The sequence below is a fragment of the Pelobates fuscus genome, chromosome 2 (genome assembly GCF_036172605.1).
Source record: "Pelobates fuscus isolate aPelFus1 chromosome 2, aPelFus1.pri, whole genome shotgun sequence".
NCBI lineage: Eukaryota > Metazoa > Chordata > Amphibia > Anura > Pelobatidae > Pelobates > Pelobates fuscus.
Window position 1 is genome coordinate 94,810,413 of NC_086318.1, and position 23,728 is coordinate 94,834,140.

General features: G+C 45.6%; 1 protein-coding gene across 1 annotated transcript in view; it reads left to right on the forward strand.

The window, feature by feature from the left end:
• LOC134586726 (ceruloplasmin-like) overlaps nt 1-23,728 on the forward strand; it is a 142,823-nt gene that overhangs the window by 34,807 nt on the left and 84,288 nt on the right. Inside the window, 3 exon segments of the mRNA XM_063442482.1 lie at nt 847-1,091; nt 12,705-12,917; nt 21,757-21,927. Of these exon segments, the coding sequence (XP_063298552.1) occupies nt 847-1,091; nt 12,705-12,917; nt 21,757-21,927 (629 nt within the window).

Consider the following 23,728-nt stretch of genomic DNA (forward strand, 5'->3'; position numbering starts at 1 on the left):
ACACACACATGCATGTACAGACACTAACACACATACAGATACACACGAACTGAATCACATTCAGATACACAGACACACATGCAGATCAATAGACAGTCCGATACAAACACTCACACACATGAAGATACACAGACACACCCAATAACAAACAGATACACTTATTCACAGATACACACACATGCAGATTCACAGGCACACAGATACACAGACTGGTACACATGCAGATACACAGACACACACAATGACACAAACACATAGATACAAACAATGACACATATACATATACAGATACACAGACACATAGATACAAACACTAAAAAACATACATATACACAGACACACAGAAACATGCGATGACACTCATGCTGGTAATTTGCTAGCCACCCTCCGCTCCACCTCTCAATTCCTCCCAGCACTGGCTGATAATGTGAGAGGGGACACAGTATAGCCTAAGTGCATGGGCCACACTGTGGGCCCACTCAGTGTGCGGACTCCAGTGCAGACGAACCTGATGTAGTCCCACCACTGACTTTAACTTTAGCAGGAATCTAACAATCCTGAACCTAATGCAAAAACAGCAAGCAAGCAGAGGACCATCTTTAAATAGAGAGGTCTTGTAAGTGATGGCTCTTCTCATTTTTTTTTCCAAAGGAGAGTTATCTAAAAATCAACTATATGGCACTTGCAGCCTCAACTTCTAAATTTCCTAGAAATAGTAGATATAGTAGATAGATAGTGGATAAATAGTAGATAGTAGTGGTTGCTATACATATTGAACAAAATTGCCATGAAATGATTTAAAAAAACAAAAAACAATCAGTTGTGATTTTGTCTCTTCCATTTCAGACACGCATCCATATTTTTATTGAATAATACAAACAGAATTGGACAAATTTATAAGAAAGCTGTTTACCTACAATACACTGACGACACCTATAAAGTAGAAATTAAAAAACCAAACTGGCTGGGATTTCTGGGACCTATTTTCAGAGCAGAAGTTGGAGATACCATCATTGTTCATCTTAAGAACTTTGCATCTAGAGCATACAGTTTGCACCCACATGGGGTTGAGTACACAAAAGAGAAAGAAGGTAATTCTGCCATAAGAACATACTCAAAGTATTTCTAATAAATATAAAAAATTCATAGACTATAACAATGAAAGACTAAAATGAAAAAATATATATACACCCTGTTCCAAATTATTATGCAAATTATATTTTTCTCATTTACCTAAATAATTGATGTAAATAACAGTCAGCATAATTCTCATGTTATCAACTATGAAGAGTACAATTCAAATTTTATTGAACAAACCTCCTAATGATAACAGTATTTTTTTTAAACATAAAAAACTTACAATGCACTGTTCCAAATTATTACGCACAGTAAGTTTCAAAACACTTTATAGGTTGTAAAGAACTGAAAATTGTCATTTGTTGTGTTTGCTGCATATTTCCTGAAATCAAAAGCTATTTCAATCAAACTTATAACAACATTTTAACTTTTTAAACAATTTAACAGGTCACGTTACATTTTAACATAGAACCCCTTGTTTGATAGCAGCTTCACAAGTCTTGCATCCATTGAACTTGTGAGTTTTTGGACAGTTTCTGCTTGAATTTGTTTGCAAGATGTCAGAATAGCCTCCCAGAGCTTCTGTTTGGATGTAAACTCAGGATCCCACCCTCATAGATCTTTTGCTAGAGGATGGAGGCCACACCATGACTTTCTCTCCTTTTATACCCATAGCAGCCATTGATGCAGATGTATTCTTTGCAGCATGAGATGGTGCATTGTCATGCATGAAGATGATTTTATTACGGAAAGCATGGTTCTTCCTTTTGTACCAGGGAAGAAAGTGGTCAGTCAGAAACTCCACATACTTTGCAGAGGTCATCTTTACACCTTCGGGGACCCTAAAGGGGCTGACCAGCTCTCTTCCCTTGATTCCGGCCCAAAACATGACTTCACCACCGCCTTGCTGACATCACAGCCTTGTTGAATCAGGGTGGCCGTCCACCAACCATCCACTACTCCATCCATCAGGACCATCCAGGGCTGCACGGCACTCATCAGTAAACAGTGATCAGTGATCAATGAATGAAAATTAGTCTTCGTGTATTTTTCTGCCCAATGCAGCCGTTTCTGCTTGTGAGCATTGGTTAGTGGTGGCCGAATAGAAGGTTTATGCACAGTTGCAAGACTCTGGAGGACTCTACACCTAGATGTCCGTGGGACTCCAGAGGCACCAGCAGCTTCAAATATCTGTTTGCTGCTATGTAATGGTATTTTAGCAGCTGCTCTCTTGATCCGATGCATGGATCTGGCAGAAATCTTCCTCAATGTGCCTTTATCTGCACGAACCCGTCTGTGCTCTGTATCAGCCACAAATCTCTTAATAGTGCGATGATCTCGCTTACGTTTTCATGAAATATCTAATGTTTTCATACCTCGTCCAAGGCATTGAACTATTTCACTCTTTTCGGCAGCAGATAGATCCTTTTTCTTCCCCATATTGCATTAAAATGGAGCTCTGCTTAATAATGTGGAACACCCTTCTTTAGTAGTTTTTCCTTATATTGGGCTTACCTGGCAATCTAATTATCACAGGTGTCCGAGATTGTTTTTAGTGATCAAAAGAGCCCTGAGACACAATGCCATCCATGAGAAACTGAAAAAACAAATATTTAATCTTTGTGACACTTAATTTGGAACAGGGTATATATGCAACGGTTACTTAGTAAACATTTTCATAAGCCTAAAGGCATATTTGCCAGATGTATGTCAAGAGTTGGAAATATTTGTCAATGTAGCTTCAATCTCAGATTAAAAAAGAAAGATAGCGAGGGGCGTGGTTTGGCCGTCGATGGGAATAGACGTGCCTTGCTAGAGCTCCGCTACCCTAGCGCCCAAAAGCAACAAAAAGCGACCAACTGTACAGAATTTCCCCCACCTGGGACAACCAACATGGACAAGAAAGCCCCCAAGAAACAATTGAGGCGGGCCACGGAGTCCGGGGGCACCGTTCTCGACCTCCTCACGTCCCACAGGCCATGCAGGGCCGGGACCCAAGATGGCGACGGAGCCTCCCCACAGGGCTCGCCTCGTGCAACTACCAGGACACCCCCTACAGACCAGGACCTTGTACTGGCAAAACTCGCCGAAGTCAAGACATACCTGGCGGGGGAGATAGCAAGATCCACAGCTGTCCTCCAAGCCGACATCGGGGCTCTGGGAGAGCGCACGGCGCCCCTGGAGGAGCGCATGGATGATTCATCTCGGGCCCACAATGACCTGATCGACAGGGTGAACCACGTTACGAGACACATGGTGGACTCTGAAATGGCCCTGGAGGATATTGAGAACCGCTCCAGGAGGAACAACCTCCGAATAAGGGGCCTACCGGAGGAGAGGGGCGAAGATCTGCAGGGGCTCCTGCTAACTATATTAAAGCCGCTTCTACCTACAATACCGGAGGACCACTGGATCCTTGAGCGGGCCCACAGGGCTATGAGAAAGCAGAGGCCTGATTCCAACACCCCAAGAGATGTCGTCGTCCGATTCCTCTATTTCACAACTAAGGAAGCGGTCATTAAGAGAAGCCGAGACGGCCCTATACGCTATAAGAACACTGTATTGTCCCTCTACCAAGACCTGTCGCCCTCCACCTTACAAAGAAGGAGGGACTGGCGGCCTATCACTGGGACCCTGCGAGGAGCAGGCCTCAGATATGCCTGGGGGTACCGCTTCAAATTAAATGTCTTCCACAGAGACCGAATGCACACCCTCATGCCTGGAGGTGATCCTCTTTGTTTCTTTCAAGGGCTGGACGTCCAACCGCCACTGGATCTCCCAACTGTAACCCCTTACCCGGAGGAACTTTCACAGCTGCGCACCGACTGGGATCCGCTGACCGCTGATGACGCACCCGGGAGCCGTAAGTTTTCTTTTTTACCTCACACGGCTGAGAATACAGTGGGAGACTGGGTGAGAGGGAATCCCGCTTGTGTGCCCTTGGGTGGGGGGGACGGGAGAGGGGATTCCACCCCTTACGTTTGGTGACATACTCCGCTTCTTTTTTCTGAGGGTAAACGCATCATTTGGGTGGGGGGAGAGATTGGGACGGGGAACCGACGAGGTCGACATATCTAAAAGGACTTCCCGTACGGGGACACCTTGACTATAATGGACGCTTATGTGAGACACCTCTCACATGCTACATGTATGGGAGGTATACGGCATACTTATGCGTGTTAAGTTTTCTTTTTTTGTTCCTGTGTGATATTGTGCAGCAGCTCCTTTATTACACATGAAGTTGATAAATGGCAATCTGCATAGTTTTTAGAGTTTTCCGCAAGGGATATGTTATCTTGACTGGGGGAGGGAGATAAGCAGATAAGGGGAGGTACGGGGTCTGAAGACATGGAGCTCTCGTAATATAACCTACACCCCCCTCCATTGACTCCTCACGGAGGAGTTTAGTCCTACTGCAGTACAATCAGGGGGGAGGACTCCCGTAACACATGTGTAAACACATGTGTATTCCCCAGCAGACAGCACTGGACTAATAAAGACATAACTGGGAGGGACTGGTTTGTAACATAAGAGGAAGTTAGGGGTAGTGACCATACCCTCTGAGACCCATGCGATTTCACTTGTTGCTTACGGGGACCACTGGGAGAGGGGGGCTATGGGGCCAATTACCTCATCAAACAGCCAAACCTATATGGGATGTAGCATCAGGGGAAGCTCGTAAAATGGTAATTATGAGGATCTCCCGTTTCTCCCTCTCACCGGGGATGCCCACGGCCATATGGAGGGGTCTTCGATTTGACGCAGGATGGGGCCTGACCCTACTCACTAAATAGCCCGACAGGGAGGGATGAAGGAACCACCACACCGCCCCAGGCCCATTTAACATAGTTCACCTAATGTACACTAGATAGCTTTGCAGTATTGTGGGAATGATGCACACATGGTTAGAAATCGGTGATTAGAATGTACTATCGGTATGTTTTTTACTCTGTTTTGAATGTTTCAAATTCCTGTTATTTACTTAAACACGGGGGTGGGGGGGTGTCGGGGGGACCGGGCGGCCAGGGATGCGGGGGGGCGGCCAAGGCTTGGAGAGGCTCGACCTCTGGATCCAGGGCTGAACCCTGAATTTCCCGCTAGGTAGCAGAAATTGGAGAGAATACCCTCGGTTCTTGATATGGGTGGGGGGACTGAAGGGCCTCCCTGGTGCCGGATAACCTCTTTGGTCCCAAGATATAAAATATATGGTCCTTATTACATTTGACAGGGCGCATGGGAGTCGGAGCCTGGATCCCGCTGTTCCTTCCGACGTTGATCGTGGCTGGGAAGTGGGATCGTGCTCCACACACTATTCTGGCTGATGGTAAGTCCAGAATCCTATGGCAATGGACTCTGTCCAGAAGCCACTCCTTACATCTCTTCTTTCCTACTCTTCTTTTTATACTTCTTTCTACCTTCTGGTCTTTTGCTCTTTCCTCCTTTCTTCTATTTCACCCTGAGGGGCTGGGGGGGATGGGATGGGGGTCCCACCGAGACTACGGGCGTGCGGATGATGGGCTACCGGACGCAACCTCCAATTGGCGCGAGTAACTACAACACCTCATGATGGAGATCAAGATAGTTTCCCTGAATGTTAAAGGGCTCAATGCCCCTAAGAAGTGCCGCCTCATGTTTAAGGAATTGAAAAGAATGAAGGCGGATATAGCTTTCATACAGGAGACCCATTTACCAAAACAGGCACAGTTTAAATTGAGAGACCAAACGTACGCTGGAACGTATGAGGCTAGATCTCACCGAAAATGTAATGGGGTGGCCGTTCTGATCAGGCGCAGTTGCCCCTTTCAAGTGACATCTCATGAGGTTGACCCAGAAGGTCGCTATATTACAGTTTCAGGCACTCTGCACTCCCATACCGTGCACCTTTTGAACATATATGCTCCGAACAGAGCTGAGGCTGAGTTCTGGACAGTACTACGGGAAAAGATATCAGGATTACCGCATGGTATGGTGTTCATGGGGGGGCGATTTTAACGCTACCCCATGCCCAGCTGTGGATAGGAGCTCCAGGGACGGGGGGCCACGTTCGCAGGGACGAGGCGGTCAGGACCGCCTTCTCAAGCAATTCATGGATGTGACTGGATTGATGGATGTATGGCGTGCCCACCACCCGGATACTAAAGATTACTCTTTCTACTCCGCTCCCCATGGAACTTATTCCCGGATAGATTTCTTTCTGACCAATGGTACCGGAATGGCACGCGTCGTAAAGTCGATGGTGGGTGATATCTCGTGGTCTGACCACGCAGATGTATCCATAGTCCTAGGGAACTTATGCATAGCCTCACCATGGACGTGGAAACTAAACACGTCCCTCCTGCGGGACCCTCAAATCACGGAGCAGGTTCGGAGAGAGATAACAGAATATTTTGCCACGAATGACACCCCAGAAGTGAACCCCGGCACGGTGTGGGCGGCACATAAGGCAGTAATAAGAGGAACCTTAATTAAATTGGCCACCAGAAAGAAAAAGCTGAAACACCAACAATTAGAAATCCTATTGAGCCAACTGCGAACATTGGAACAAAAACACCAATCTGCGCCTGATGGAGATACACTTGCACAGCTCGGCTCAGTGCGAAGGTCTATTCGAACGCTATTGCTAGATGACGCGGCTAAGTCCATGACCTGGACCAGACGCACTTACTTTGAAACCGCAAACAAACTGGACACATTCCTGGCCAGAACACTACGACCTAGGCACAACAGGCCACATATCACGACAATCAAACGCCCGGATGGAACGACCACGTCCGAACCCAGGGAGATCGCCAGGGTCTTCGAGGACTTTTACAAGCGACTTTATAACCACACACCAGAAACTGAAGCAACCGGTTTAGCTGAAGAACAGAACATCCTCGCTTACCTTAATGGACTAGAGATGTCTGGACTGGACAGGGAGGCCGCATCTAGCCTGGCCATGGACATCACGGAAGAAGACGTGGACAAGGCCATCTCCAGTTTGAAAGGCAACAAGGCACCGGGCCCTGACGGATTTGATGGTTCCTATTATAAATCCTTTAGGGAAGAGCTAACCCCACATTTAGTACGCCTATTTGCAGACCTACGCCAGGGTGGACACTTAAATCCTGACATGACCTTGGCCACCATAATTTTATTGCCCAAACCGAATAAGGACCCCCTTTATCCCGAGAATTTTCGACCCATTTCATTGATCAACCACGATCTGAAAATTTTAGCTAAGGTACAAGCAGATAGGTTAAATCCACTCATGAACTCGCTCATTCATGCAGACCAGGTTGGCTTTATACAGGGCAGGCAGCTGTTTGAGAACACCAGGAGGAATATCGACTTAATATGGAAACAAACAACTGTAGCTGCCCCGACATTGGTGGTGTCTATTGACGCCAAAAAGGCCTTCGACAGGGTCCGGTGGCCATTCCTGTTTACGGTCATGAAACACTTGGGATTCCCTCTAGAATATATTGCAATGACGAGAGCGATGTACCACAATGTGAAGGCCCAAATACAGATAGCAGGTGCCCCATTGTCCCCCTTCAGACTTTTTAATGGGACTAGACAGGGATGCCCTCTATCCCCCCTACTCTTTACATTGGCATTGGAACCTCTTCTGCAAGCTATACGCCGCCACCCGGGGATCTGCGGAGTTAAATTGGGCGATAAAGAATTTACCGTATCGGCGTACGCAGATGATATCCTCCTGACACTAACGAACCCAGGAGAATCCATAACAGCCTTGCGGACCGTGATAACGGAGTACGGGAAATCCTCAGGCTACAAAGCCAACATGCAGAAATCAAGCGCCTTGCCGATAGGTATGACAGCAGATGAGACAAGGAAGATACAGGATACCCACAAGATCCGGATAGAAACAGAGACCTTGACATACTTAGGGGTTCATCTGACGGAGGACACGAGTCGCCTTTACGCTGCCAATTACACCCCCATGATACGATCATTGATCAACGACATGGAAAATTGGACCGATAAACCTATATCCTGGATAGGTAGGATATATGCAGTGAAAATGAACATCCTCCCGCGTATACTGTTCTTGTTTCAGGCCCTACCAATCCATGTTGCTAAATCTCAACTAGGCCCGTTACAAAAATCAATAGGAGATTTCATTTGGCACAACAAGCGGCATAGAATATCCAGGCAAGTGCTTTACAGACGCAAAGATAGAGGCGGACTAGGCCTACCAAACTTGTATTTTATTACCTGTCTGCACAACTGACACAAGTGGCGATGTGGCACTCCCCACCCACATAGAGTCCATGATGGTCGGCTCAGACGCCCCTCAATTCACCATGTGGGCCTCGAAAGAAAGCAGACCAATAATAAGGACGACGTGCCCGGCCGTTCTTAACTCCATCCAAATTTGGGACCGCAGCAGATCCAGATACAGTCTTGCATCATCGCCATCCCCCCTCACCCCAATACTAAGAAACCGTGACTTCCCCCCGGGAATGGCTCCTAGGGATTTCCGGCAAATTGAAAGGACCGGACTACAACGGATCCACCAGCTATACCTGAATGGAAGTATAATCCTATTTACTGATCTCCAACAAGGCACCCACTTGACCCCTGCGGATTTCTTTCGATACCTTCAGATCCGGGATTTCGCCAGACAACCACATATCAAAGAAGCAGCTATGAGACGGATGACCTTTTATGAGTCTATGTGCTTACACGGTGTAACCCCCAAGGGATCAATAACGCTCTTATACGCCCACCTCAGCGAGAAGAACAAGGAATGGGGAAACTTACCATACACGGATAAATGGGAATCGGACCTGGGAGAAGTACTAGAAGGGATCAAATGGCAGGAGATGTGGGAAGCGAACACCAAAGCTTCCATTTGTACCACATTTCAAGAGCAGTCGTGGAAAACCATGCTACGTTGGTATACTACGCCCGTACAACTCTACCATATGCACAAAACAGATACCGACAATTGCTGGAGGGGCTGTGGATCGCGCGGCACTTATCTACATATGTGGTGGGAATGCCCGAAGGTCCAGGTCTTCTGGACATCGGTCAAAGATATTCTGACAAGCATCTTCGGCAGGCCCTTACCTCTGAATCCATGGACATATCTACTTAATAGATCTGTGGAGGGCTGGCCCAGAAGAGAACAGACCTTAATAAACAAGGTGACCCTATGTGCTCGCAGAGCAATTGCTACCGCATGGCTGTCGCCGGAAGGCCCCGACATGCTAACAGTTGTACCTAAAATAAGGGACTGCAGAATAATGGATGAGTTGACGGCAAGGGTGAAAGGATCTGTAGAGAAATTCGTGAAGATATGGGAACCGTGGGACAACTGTACCCTGGGATCGAACAGGGGCGGAAGTGGACAGACCCATGGCCTGTGACCAGGTGTATCCAGGAGTATCCAGGATGATAACCGAACATTGATCGCTTCTCGGTGGGCCCCCCTCCTCCCTCCTCCCCTCCCCCTCTACCACTTATAGCTTCTTCGCTGCGAGCTGTGGCTTTCCACCCTTATCTCTTTCTTCTCCTCTCTCCCCCCCCTCTTTGACCTCTCTTTTTCACTTTTCCTATGTCTCTGTTTTTTATTATTCTTTTTCTTCACTCTCTCCTCTCTAGCCTGATTAAAGGGTTTGAAGGAGCAGCAGAGCCTCTAGGCTACCTCACTGGGGTGCCATCGTACATTGGCAACCCTGATATTAGGCTCATAAAGTTCAAAGTTAAAAATTTCCTCGATAGGAGGCAACCCATGAGAGGCCCGGGACCGGGTTATAGTGGGGATTACCGTTATGATTGACTAGATACCAGATTGATAGCCTCATGACGGTATGTAATGAAGTGGCTTCTGCGCAAGCATCACAGTTAAAGTACACTTGCTCCGCCAGACAAAAACCTTGGTAGGAGGCAGATTATGTATAAGTTTAATAGTGATTTGAAATTACGTTGGCTGTCAATCCTTGTGTGTCTAAGTATGATCATTATGTAATCTGGCTTCTGCGCAAGCCTCATACTCGTGATACATCTGCCTTACCTGTCGAGTGCAAAAATAAAGAATTGAAAAAAAAAAAAAAAAGAAAGAAAGAAATAAATAATGCAGATGAAGAGTTGCTGAGTTCAAGTTCTAAATTGTCATAAAATGAGGAGGCAAAAAGGATCTTGTTAATAAAGCTCAGACAGAATAACATAAAATCCACATACAAATATATAGAAAGATATATAGATAGATAAGCACACATGAGAAAATATTACATTTATGCATTGTGACCAAGATATGAGCACAAATAAACAAAAACATACTGAATAATAAAATAGTAAAAACACCTCAAAGGTCTGAAAGGCAATTATATGAATTTTTTTAACATCTTTTCCCCTGCTCCTGGAGACATGCAGTAGTGAGCAGCAATTACATGTTCTTGTGATGTTAACAGGGATCCTGAGCCTCTGCTATAGTTGGTAGATTGGACATATTGTTTTGACGCAGAGCCTTCACTCAGTGCAACTTCTATTTATGGGGTACCCGCCCCACTGAATAACTCTGAGACATGAGATGCCTACAGACATGGAAATGCAAACTGTATACTCGTCAGTCAAAGCTTTAAAACCACTGACAGGTGAAGTCAATAACTTTGATTATATCATTACAATGGCCCATGTCAAAGAGTGGGATATATTAGGCAGTAAGGGAACAGTCAGTTCTTGAATTTCATGTGCTGGAAGCAGAAAAATGGGCAAGCAAAAAGATCAGAGTGACTTTGACAAAGGGACAAATAGTGATTACTGGACAACTGGGTCAGAGAATCTCTAAAACGGCAATTCTTATGTGGTATGATGCTGTGAACCAACGTCAGGGTCATGGGCACCCAAGGCTCATTGATTACGTCTGTCCACCTCCAAAATCACCTTCATTGGGATGTGAGAGTCAGAACTGGCCCATGGAGCTGCAGAAGAAGGTGTCTGATGAATAACATTTTATTTTCGATCAGATGGATGGCTGGGTGTATGGGCAGTATTAACATGGGGAAGAGATGACCGCAGGATTCACTCAGGGAAGCAGGCTGGCTGGTGGAGGCATGTTATGCTCTGGGCAATATTATTCTGGGAAATTTGGGTACTGGAATTCATGTGGATGTTAATTTGACACGTACCACCTACCAAGAGATTGTTGCAGACCACGTACACCCGTTCATGGCAATGGTGATTTGGCAGCACAAGGGGGACCTACACGATACTAGTCAGATGATTTTAATGTTGTGGCTGACCAGGGTAGTCTGGCTAAGAGATACATCATATAACAGCAGAAAGAACTATCCAATTTTTACCTAATAATAAATCATGATAAAGTCCTTGCTGCAGGAATAATACAGTCACAAGAGTATCGTCTCAATGAAAAACAGGAATAACATGTGATGGCGCTACAAATAAAGGTTTTTAGTATATAGCTGTAACAAAAAGTGTTTCCCTATCACCTTAAAGGTATAATATAGTCACCAAAACAACCTTAACTTACTTAAGCCAGATCCCAGAGTGGGGGGTGACAAGTGGCAGTGTGTTAATAGTAATACCTTTTCTTTTCCTGGTGGTCCAGTGTCCTGGCTCCCTGTGGTCTGGTGGGCTTCCTTTCCAGTCTGCAGCTCCGCCGGGTGTGAGCTGCAGACCACGTGATAGGGGCCTCACGATCTCAAGAAAGCGATTCACACCAGACATCCCAAGAATATTGCTGAACTGAAACAGTTCTGTAAAGAGGAATGGTCAAGAATTACTCCTGACCGTTGTGCACGTCTGATCTGCAACTACAGGAAAGGTTTGGTTGAAGTTATTGCTGCTAAAGGAGGTTCAACCAGTTATTAAATCCAAGGGTTCACATACTTTTTCCACCTGCACTGTGAATGTTTACATGGTGTGTTCAATAAAAACATGGCAACATTTCATTCTTTGTGTGTTATTAGTTTAAGCAGACTGTGATTGTCTATTGTTGTGACTTAGATGATGATCAGATCACATTTTATGACCAATTTGTGCAGAAATCCATATCATTCCAAAGGGTTCACATACTTTTTCTTGCAACTGTATATGTAAACAAAATGAGAGAACAACCCAGCCCTACCTTTAGAATATGACAAGATCTTCTATCCATATAAATGCACCTTTGGTCAGACTGTGTTTAAAAATCCAAGCAAACTAAAAATCCAAGCTCCTGGGCTCATCACAATTGTACAGGTTAATCCCTTAATTGAGCATGGATTGGCCCATTTATTATAATTACTCTCGGTCCTACAGGACATGGAGTGGAGAAAGAGAAGTCAACACTTGACCGGACTCTCATGGCCTCTTTCATCCTTATTTTATTTATTTATAGGTAAGAGAGTCAATTGCTAGTCATCTCTCTTTCATTACAGTAAATGCTGCGGTCCCGTAGAGCCAAGCCTTTATTAGCTTGTAAGTTTACTTTCACTTTTAATGCCACCACTAGAGGTCATGGCTAACAAAAGATTCATTTTATTGACGCATTGTTAGCATAAATTTGCTGCAACCACAATATTTTCAGCATCGAGTTCTAGTGAATCGACATGTCTGACTTTACATGGCCATAAAATGAAATATTAACAATAGGAATAACCGCATTTCCTTTGCAGGTGCACTGTACCCTGATAACAATCCAGAGGCGCTTAAGAAAGGTGCATATGTCAAGCCCGGTGAATCTTATACTTACAAATGGGATGCCGTGTTGAGCCAAGGGCCGACAGAAATGGAGGATGATTGTGTGATAAGAGCATATCATTCTCATATAGAAACCACTCATGATGTTTACTCAGGCCTTGTTGGAGGCTTGCTAATTTGCAAAGAAGGTAAGATACTTATTGGGTACCATTGACATTATGTTTTTAACATGTAATTGCCATGTGTTGCGGCCCCGACCCATGCTGTGTAAACACAGGGGGCCACGGATCAGTTTTCGAACCGGGGCCCCACGGATCGTGTGTATGCCACTGCTTAGAACCAACAGGATTGCCTAGCCCTTTGCTTGCTGATTTCCTCGTGGAGAATTTTGGCCAGATATGGTTGACATTGATTGTCCCTACCTAAAAGTAAACTGTAACACATTCCATTATTAACATGGGATATGTTATCACTTTTAAAATAATAATAGTTTGACAATTACTAGACATTGATATTTGGATTGGCCAGAATCTAAATTAGTCACAATTTGAACTAATTTAGTGTCCTTTTTAATCACAGAATTTCAAATAGATATTGTAGCGGATTGGTACCGGGCTGTCCCACGACATGTATGAGAATAAGTGTATTTGGTCATATGGCTGGTTTAATGTGTATGTACATGTATAGAAAGCATGGTATCCGGGTATAATGACAGTTAAATGTATGTAAAGAATTGTATTCCTCTAGTTGTTCGGTAGAATCATTCAAATAAAACAAGGGAATGAAACTACCGAACAACCAGACCACCCAGGAATGAGTGTGCCTCCAATTACCGTTTGCAACAATGTTGCAAACAGGTAATTGGCAATCAGTGCAGTGTGGTCTTTGTCCTCTGGGTGGCCGCCATTCGGGAAACAAACACGTGGCGGCGGCCATCTTAAACTACCGAACAGCGGTGTTTTGCCGTCGAGTGTCTGGAACTAAAATCGGACACTTGACTAGGCAAACACCGCTGAGACCTCCATACTTCCAGAAATTCGTATGGAAACTACCGAATGACCCGCCGTTCGGTAGAAAGAGCCCCATAAACAAGGGAATTCATTCAAACCCTCTCCAGGCTCTATAACACAGGCAATTCGCCTGTTTTCATTCCCTTGTTTGTGACCGACCGCAGGGCCAAAATGCATGGAACTGTTTTCGGATACTTTACCCATGCGGTCGGTCAAATCTTTGGAACCCCATATCTCACGAACCATTCATCCGAATGGGCTAATTTTTAAGTATGTTGGTCCCCCAGAATAGAGCTATCTGGGGATGTTGGATTTGTGGATGTACCCCAAGTATTTAGGGTACATCCAAAACTCGGGGAAAACTGTGTACACAATAAGGGGATTATGATGCTAGAGGAGGGGAGGAGATCTGTGGGAGGTTACTACTTAGAGATTGGATAATGTCTTAAGTGATAGAACCTCCTCCCTTGCATGGGAGAGGGCTTTATAAGGAACTGTGGAATAAAGCTTGTCAGTCTACTCCTGAAACTGTGTGTCGTCCAGTTATTGGGATTGCGATGGGGATACTGCTGTATTACTTTACCTGCTGGAAACCTTGCCTATGGACTTAACATCACCTTGTTCCTGAGCCTCACTGGAATCTCTAGTGGAGAATAGCTGTGCAAGATCGGCTCTCCGCTACATTGGTTGGCAGCGCTGGGATCCAAACTCACAGAGGAACAAGCGTAAATGGAGTACGGATGGAGATTGATTTTTCTGCGCTAAAACGCTCCACGCTAAAGGACCTCCTAGAGGCAAGGGGTATACAAGCCAGCAATAAGAAGAAAGCAGTACTTGTTACAGAACTCATGGCAGAGTACAGAATGGAGGGCGATTCAGTTCCGGCACAGAGGGAGCCGGGAGGAACACCACAAGGATCGGAATTCCAGAGGCAGGTTCAGTTCAGGCTATCCTTTTATGGGGAAAACCCCCCAACAGAAATTGTTACCAGGACAATGGCCGAGGTACAAGAATTCATCCTAAGGACACAGGCACCAGAACAAAGCTCTGCAATTAATGTGCCACAGGAAGGTAAGCCTAAAATACCATACCAGGCTTTTAAAACATATGTGGAGGCAGAGGAAGATATAGACGCTTTCCTGCAAGACTTTGAAAGACTGTGTGCACTGCATAAAATTAACGCAGAGGACTGGGTACCTATTTTGGCCGGAAGGTTAACCGGGAGGGCAGCAGAGGCATATCGGACTGTACCTAATGACGAAATAAGGAATTACAGTAAAGTGAAAGAAATTATACTCGCCAGGTATGCTATAACACCCGAGGCATACCGGCGGAGGTTCCGGGATCTAAAGAAAACAGAGAAGGACTCGCACGCAGAGTGGGCATGCCAATTACAGGGGGCAGTGCTCGGGTGGGTGCAAGCTAGCAAGGCACGTTCTATGGAGGATGTAATACAAATGTTGCTGATGGAGCAGTTCTATGAGGGAGTAACCAATGAGGTCCAGGAATGGGTAAGGGACAGAAACCCTACTTCCCTTACCGAGGCGGCTAGGAAAGCGGATGACTACCTGGATGCACGCAGGTCACAAAAACCTGCAGCTCCAAAAGCAACCTTTAAAACATTCGGGGGAAACAACTACACCCCAGCTCCACCGAGACCGCTACCACCACCTCCACCACCCGCTGCACAGCCCCGGTTCCGACAACCCACCGCTGGCCCCTGTCATCACTGCCAGAAGTGGGGACATTATAAAAGGGAATGCCCACAGCTACGGGACCGTTCCACCTGGATTCGTCCAGGCCCACCTCCACCCAGGGCGGCCGCAGCCCACCACTACCAGGACCTAGTCACCACCCCATATGGTTCCGCAGTCCCCATTACTACTGTGGAACAATGGGAGGTACTGCACGAGGCAGATCCGGTCCAGGCCAATGTGGATAATCTACGGCACCATCGACAGACGGTATATCTGAATGGTACAGCAGTCCGGGGATTACGAGATTCGGGAGCCACCATCACTTTGGTACAGAGCCACCTGATTTCAGATCAGGCAAAACTGAACAAAACTGTTGCCGTCCGGGTAGCTGGGGGAGCAGTGTACCGGCTACCTACAGCAAGGGTACATTTACATTGGGGAGCGGGGGCAGGGGAAGTGGAGGTGGGGTTGATGCCACATTTACCGGCGGAGGTTTTATTGGGGAACGATCTGGGGAGGCTCACTTCTGCTTTTGAGCCCCAGTCACCCACCACAGGAGAGGTCAACCCTGTAGTCACCCGACAACAGGCCCGCACCCAGGACCACAACACACTGCCGGAGGTCCAGGTAAGCAACCCTACCCCCCCTCTAGAATGTGTCCCCTGGGCTCCACCTAATGAATTTGTAGCTGAAGTCGCAACAGACCCCACGCTTCAGGTGTATAGGGACAAGGTTGGCACGGGTTCCCCCGGGGCGGAGGGAGAGAAGTTTATCTGGGATAAACAACTTTTATACAGGGAAACAACCAAACAGATTACGGGGTTAGACCCGATAGCGAGGAGACAATTAGTGGTACCACAGCGGTACCGGGCTGAATTACTCCGGATAGCGCATGATATTCCGCTATCCGGACATCTAGGGGTTAGTCGCACCAGGTACAGACTAACCCAGAGTTTCTTCTGGCCAGGGATTAGCCAGGAAGTACGCAGATATTGCACGACTTGCGATACCTGCCAGAGAGTGGGAAAAAGGGGGGATCGCAGGAAGGCTAAACTTCACCCCTTACCCATAATAGAGGAACCTTTTAGCCGAATAGCGGTGGATCTGATAGGCCCCCTCAATAAAGTTAGCCCGTCAGGAAAACGGTATATTTTAACGGTCGTAGATTATGCCACCAGGTATCCAGAAGCAGTGGCTCTGACCAACATCCACGCTGAGACGGTCGCGGATGCCCTCATGCGGATATTCTCCCGGATGGGATTACCCAGGGAGATTATCTCGGATCAGGGTACCCAGTTTACCGCAGAATTCACCCAACACCTCTGGAGGATCTGTGGCATTAAGCCTATTATCAGCGCCCCTTACCACCCCCAGACGAACGGGCTCTGCGAACGATTCAATGGTACCTTGAAGCAGATGCTCCGAACCTTCGCAGAGACCCACAAGGACTGGGAACGATTCCTGCCGCACCTCCTATTTGCATACCGGGAGGTGCCGCAGGAATCCACAGGGTTCTCCCCGTTTGAATTATTGTTTGGAAGGAGGGTCCGAGGCCCATTGGATCTTATTAGAGAGCATTGGGAGGGAGACCGGAGCACAGATGGCACTCCCATCCTACCATATGTGTTGGCCTTTCGGGACCGCCTAGAAGCGTTGACCAAGACGGTACGGGAAAACCTTCAGGAGGCCCAGACCCGCCAGCGTACATGGTATGATCGGGGAGCCAGGGACCGTAGCTTTCAGGTCGGGCAGAAGGTACTAATTTTAAAACCTGTCCGACATGATAAGTTACAGGCCGCCTGGCAGGGCCCATATAAGGTGGTGGAGCAAAGATGCGATACCACCTATATTATCGGCCCCTGCACAGGGACTGGGGGGCGACGCATGCTCCATGTGAACATGCTGAAGCCCTACCACGAGCGTACTGAGGAGGTAACCGCCATCTGTGCCCCTAACACGGAAGAGTTTGACAGCTTACCCCTCCCCGATTTGCTGGGGGATGGGCAGCTGTCCGGAGATTTAGGGGAGGTTACGCTGGGAGATCGGCTGAGCCCACAGGAGCGGATCGAGGTACAGCAACTATTGGAAGAGAAACGCGACACGTTCTCTAATGTACCTGGATACACGCCTCTGGCAACTCACCGGGTCGAGACCCCAGGGCAACTACCCATGCGCCAGACGCCATACCGCATTCCAGAAGCGGTACGGGCAAACATGCGTAAGGAGATCGACGAAATGCTCCAACTGGGGGTGATTGAACCCTCAGACAGTCCTTGGGCATCTCCTGTAGTCCTCGTACCAAAGCGAGACGGTACGACCCGCTTCTGCGTGGACTATAGGAGATTGAACGAGAAGACTGTATCTGACGCCTATCCGATGCCCCGGATAGACGAGTTACTGGACAGAATGGCCAGGGGCCAATACCTCACCACTATTGACTTGTGTAAAGGGTATTGGCAAATCCCCCTGGCCCCAGACGCCATCCCGAAGTCGGCCTTTGTCACCCCATTTGGCTTGTACCAGTTTAAGGTCATGCCATTTGGGATGAAAAACGCCCCAGCCACCTTCCAAAGGATGGTGGATCGACTCCTAGATGGATTCCAGGACTATACATGTGCCTACCTGGACGATATTGCTATTTTTAGCAATACGTGGCAGGAACACTTAGCTCACATCGGAGCTGTACTAGATAGGATAAGGGAAGCAGGTCTGACCTTGAAGCCGGCCAAGTGTAGTATCGGCATGGCTGAGGTACAATACCTGGGACATAGAGTAGGGTGCGGTAAACAGAAACCCGAACCCGCCAAAGTAGAGGCTGTAGCCCAGTGGCCCACCCCTAGGACTAAGACCCAGGTTTTAGCGTTTCTAGGGACAGCAGGGTATTACCGGAAGTTTGTTCCCAATTATAGCGCCCTGGCCAAACCCCTCACTGACCTGACCCGTAAGAACCTTCCCCGCCAAGTAAACTGGACCCCGGAGTGTGAGCAGGCATTCCAACAATTGAAAAATGCACTGATAAATGCCCCTGTCTTGGCAGCTCCCAATCCAACTAAACGTTTTCTTGTTCACACAGACGCTTCTATGTTTGGATTGGGGGCAGTACTGAGTCAAGTCGGGGCCGATGGCGGGGAACATCCAGTGGCTTACATCAGTCGCAAACTGTTACCTCGAGAAGTAAGCTACGCCGCCATCGAAAAGGAATGCCTGGCTGTGGTGTGGGCCCTAAAGAAGCTACAACCCTATTTATATGGACAGCCCTTTTCCTTGCTCACGGATCACAACTCGTTAGTCTGGCTGAACCGGGTGGCTGGAGACAACGCCAGGCTGCTGCGCTGGAGTTTGGCGCTACAGCCTTTTGACTTTAATATCCAGTACCGGCCGGGTAAGCAGAATGGAAATGCTGACGGGTTGTCAAGACAAACTGACTTAGAGAAATGATCCGTGAGCCCCCGGACATCCCCAAGCCGATCCGTGTTGGATCAGACTGTGTATGCCGGCTTGTGGGCAAGGGGGAGCAGTGTAGCGGATTGGTACCGGGCTGTCCCACGACATGTATGAGAATAAGTGTATTTGGTCATATGGCTGGTTTAATGTGTATGTACATGTATAGAAAGCATGGTATCCGGGTATAATGACAGTTAAATGTATGTAAAGAATTGTATTCCTCTAGTTGTTCGGTAGAATCATTCAAATAAAACAAGGGAATGAAACTACCGAACAACCAGACCACCCAGGAATGAGTGTGCCTCCAATTACCGTTTGCAACAATGTTGCAAACAGGTAATTGGCAATCAGTGCAGTGTGGTCTTTGTCCTCTGGGTGGCCGCCATTCGGGAAACAAACACGTGGCGGCGGCCATCTTAAACTACCGAACAGCGGTGTTTTGCCGTCGAGTGTCTGGAACTAAAATCGGACACTTGACTAGGCAAACACCGCTGAGACCTCCATACTTCCAGAAATTCGTATGGAAACTACCGAATGACCCGCCGTTCGGTAGAAAGAGCCCCATAAACAAGGGAATTCATTCAAACCCTCTCCAGGCTCTATAACACAGGCAATTCGCCTGTTTTCATTCCCTTGTTTGTGACCGACCGCAGGGCCAAAATGCATGGAACTGTTTTCGGATACTTTACCCATGCGGTCGGTCAAATCTTTGGAACCCCATATCTCACGAACCATTCATCCGAATGGGCTAATTTTTAAGTATGTTGGTCCCCCAGAATAGAGCTATCTGGGGATGTTGGATTTGTGGATGTACCCCAAGTATTTAGGGTACATCCAAAACTCGGGGAAAACTGTGTACACAATAAGGGGATTATGATGCTAGAGGAGGGGAGGAGATCTGTGGGAGGTTACTACTTAGAGATTGGATAATGTCTTAAGTGATAGAACCTCCTCCCTTGCATGGGAGAGGGCTTTATAAGGAACTGTGGAATAAAGCTTGTCAGTCTACTCCTGAAACTGTGTGTCGTCCAGTTATTGGGATTGCGATGGGGATACTGCTGTATTACTTTACCTGCTGGAAACCTTGCCTATGGACTTAACATCACCTTGTTCCTGAGCCTCACTGGAATCTCTAGTGGAGAATAGCTGTGCAAGATCGGCTCTCCGCTACAGATATGATACACAACTGAAAATCCGAATCGTATCAATTTGTTAGAACCATGTCTACAATCACTTCTGATAACATCTTGTATAAAACATCTTGCATTAAAGAACAAGAATAAATATCCAAAACATTCATCAAAATCAACTGTCTTGTTTGTAGCTGATTTAATTGGAAAGAATTAAAAACAACTGTATTCTAAGAGAAAGGAAAAACAAACATGCATGTGAAAGAACTAGACACATAGTTATAATATTGGGTTGTGTGGCTTTTCTTTGTAAATTATAGTCATCCCCTATTGTTACTTACATGGACTATTTAGGGCAGCAATGGCCAAAAGGTAGATACCCAACTGAAATAGAAATATCTTCCATGATGCTTTGCCAGCTTTAATGCTGACTTTCTGAAGTTTTCATGAAATTCAAGTAAACGTCACAAAGTAGGATTATTATTTTTTTAAATGTCAGAAATTACAACTAGGATGGACAATTAAAAGAAGTGTTGATACCAAGTCAGCTTACATTCAGCTATGTTTGTTGTGCTACTTATAGCATTGTAAACGTATTCCAACAGATTCCAAGTTAGAGTGCTGTTTAAGAGATAGCTTCCTAATTGAGTAGATGTAAAATTGTTATCCCACATTAGTGTACCAAATTTGGGAGCTATCTACTAAAACAGCTGAAAGATCAAAATTAATAAGAGGGCTTTTTTTTCTTAATTTTGATCTATCAGCTGTTTAGTACATAGCTCCCTGATTTTCTATTCTTATGTGGCATTACCATATTTAGGATACCAAATAAGGAAGCTATCTGCTAAACAACTCAATAATTGTGTACCCTTAAATATGATAAATTAGTGAGCTATCTACTAAAAAAAACTCCTCATTTGGTACCTTTAAATAGTACAATCTCACATAAGGGTACCAAATTAGGGAGATGTTGTGTTTAGTAGCTAACTTCCTAGTTTGGTAACTTTCAGCTGTTTCATTTGCTTAGTAGATTTTACATAAATCCCTAATTTGGTGCCCTTAATTATGGCAATCCCACTTAAGGATACACAATTAGGGAGTTGTCTACTAAATAGATAAAAGAGCAAAAATAAGAAAAATCCTAATTAATTGTGCTGTTTTAGTTGCTTATTAAAGAAGTTCCTAATTTGGTACCCTTAATTATGGCAATCCTATATAAGAAAGTAGGGAACCATCTACTGAACTGCTAAAAGGTCAAACTTTAGGGGAAACATTTTTTTTCTTAATTTTGCTGTTTCAGTTCCTTATCTTCTATCCTTAGGAAAATGAATGAAACTGAAATAATTTGATTCTATTAATTCCAGCTTTGTTAATTTTCAGTTTGTTTCATTTTATAAATAATTTGGAAATTCAGACTCTTCCGAATTGACAAATCTGACCAAAATTTGATTTGGCACGAAAAGAATTGCACGTCTAGTTTGCAGTGAGTTCCTGCCAAACTCAATGGTTGATAGTGGTTTTCCATGTTTTCTGGAACTACACCAATTGAGGAACCAATTATGCCAAGTACACTTGAATAAATGCAGGATGTGATAGCTTTAAAGCAGGATGAATTTGGACGAATCATGATTTAGAGAATATATTTCTAAATCCTGTGAACTGCGAGAGAACACCAAATGATGAACTTCTGTTTTCTTCATGAGCAGAACTGCTTCATTCCATATTTTTCTTCTTATTTCACTTCAGGTTTCCTTGATAAAGGAACGTACAAATCATTTGAGGAGTTTGTCATGATGTTTTCTGTGGTAGATGAGAATCTTAGTTGGTATTTGGATGATAATATTAAAACATTTTGTACTGACCCAGACTCGGTGGACAAAGAAGATGAGAGCTTCCAGGAGAGCAATAAAATGCATTGTGAGTTTACTTTTTAAATGAACAGTATAATAGTCTGTCTTCTATTACATTCCATGTTATTCTATTACATTCCATGTTATCACAAATAAATACAAATACCAATAGAAATAAAGAGTTCTGTGTGCATTTCAAAAAAGCAACATATTCATGCTTTCACCCCACTGCTCCTTCAAATCTCTACCCACCCCCTCTTTCCTCTCTTTTTCCCCTTTCAAAATTTACTCAATTCGCTTGTTCAAACCCATATCTGCAAACATTGCAGGTATACATCGGTTCCCCTTGTCTCTTCCTTGACCATTTTGCTGCCTGGCTTCCTTACTTCCATCCAAGCAATATCCCATCCCTATTTCTCAGGGATTTTAACATTCTCATTAACCCACTCATGACCTCAGTAGCCTCAAAACATATTTAAATCAAAGCAAAATAAAGTGTTTAAATAAAAAACAAAAAAACATATTTCAATCACCTCCTCACTCGGACTATCGCGGTGGACTAATTCTCCAACACATGTAGCTCGCAATACCCTAGATCTTATTTTTTTAAACACATGCATGGTCTCCAATCTCTGTAACACTCCATTTCCTCTATCTGACTACCACCTCTTATCATTTGTTCTTGAGTACACCCACACCCAGCATCCTCAGCCTAACTGCCCTTAACCCAAGAGGAACCTGAATTCTCTTAACATCCAGCAGCTCTCAACTGATATCAATTCTGAACTCTCATCCATCCTTACCTTCTCCTATCCCTCTCTGTCTATCTGCTAATATAATGCTACCCTCACCTCTGCCCTAGAAGCTGCAGCCCCACTCCAAGCACGCAGCTTGTTCAGCTGATAGTTTTGCATGTTACTTTACTGACAAGATGAAACAGGGATTTATTCTCCTCCCTTCACTCCTCTCTATCTCAACATTACTTGGACTGTACCATCCCTACTCTCCAAGCCTTTTCTCCAACTACTGAACAGGAGGTGGCTGCACTTCTCCATTCCTTCCGTCCCACCACATGTCCGCTTGATCCCATCCAGTCTCACCTCATCAGATCTCTCACCCCTTGTCTTGTGCCATCCTTAACGCACATTTTCAACTGCTCCCTGCTCCTCTTAAGCATGCTACTGTTGTACCTGTCCTGAAAAAGCCATGTCTTGACCCAACTTCCCCTTCCAACTATCGTACGATATCCCTGCTCCCATTTTCCTCAAAGCTTCTGGAAAGACATGTCCTTACCCATCTGATTTGCTTCCTCAATTCTAACCATCTCCTCGTCCCCCTTCAGTCTGGACTCTGCCCCCTCTACTCCAGAGTCCACTCTAATTAAAGTTACAAATGATCTAATTGCAGCTAAATCCAAAGACTACTACTCCATACTAATTCTTCTCGACCTCTCTGCTGTCTTTTACACTGTTGATCATGGCCTCCTTCTCCAAACTCTTCAATCTCTTGGTCCCTGTGACACAGCCCTCTCATGGTTCTCCTCCTATCTCTCCCAATGTTCATTCAGTGTCTCCCTTTCCAATGACATCTCCTCCCCTCATCAGGTCTCAGTCAGAGTCCCTCAAGATTCAGTTCTTGGTCCCCTTTTCTTCTCTCTTTATACTGCTTCTTTTGGCAAACTCATTATTTGCTTGGATTCATCTAACACCAGTACGCTGATGACACTCAGATATATCTCTCCTCCCTTGACCTCTCCACTGCTGTCCTACAACGTGTTACCCATTGCCTTTCTTCCATCTCTGACTGGATGTCCTCCCGCTTTCTGAAACTCAATTTCTCTAAAACTGAGCTCCTTGTCTTCCCTCCTC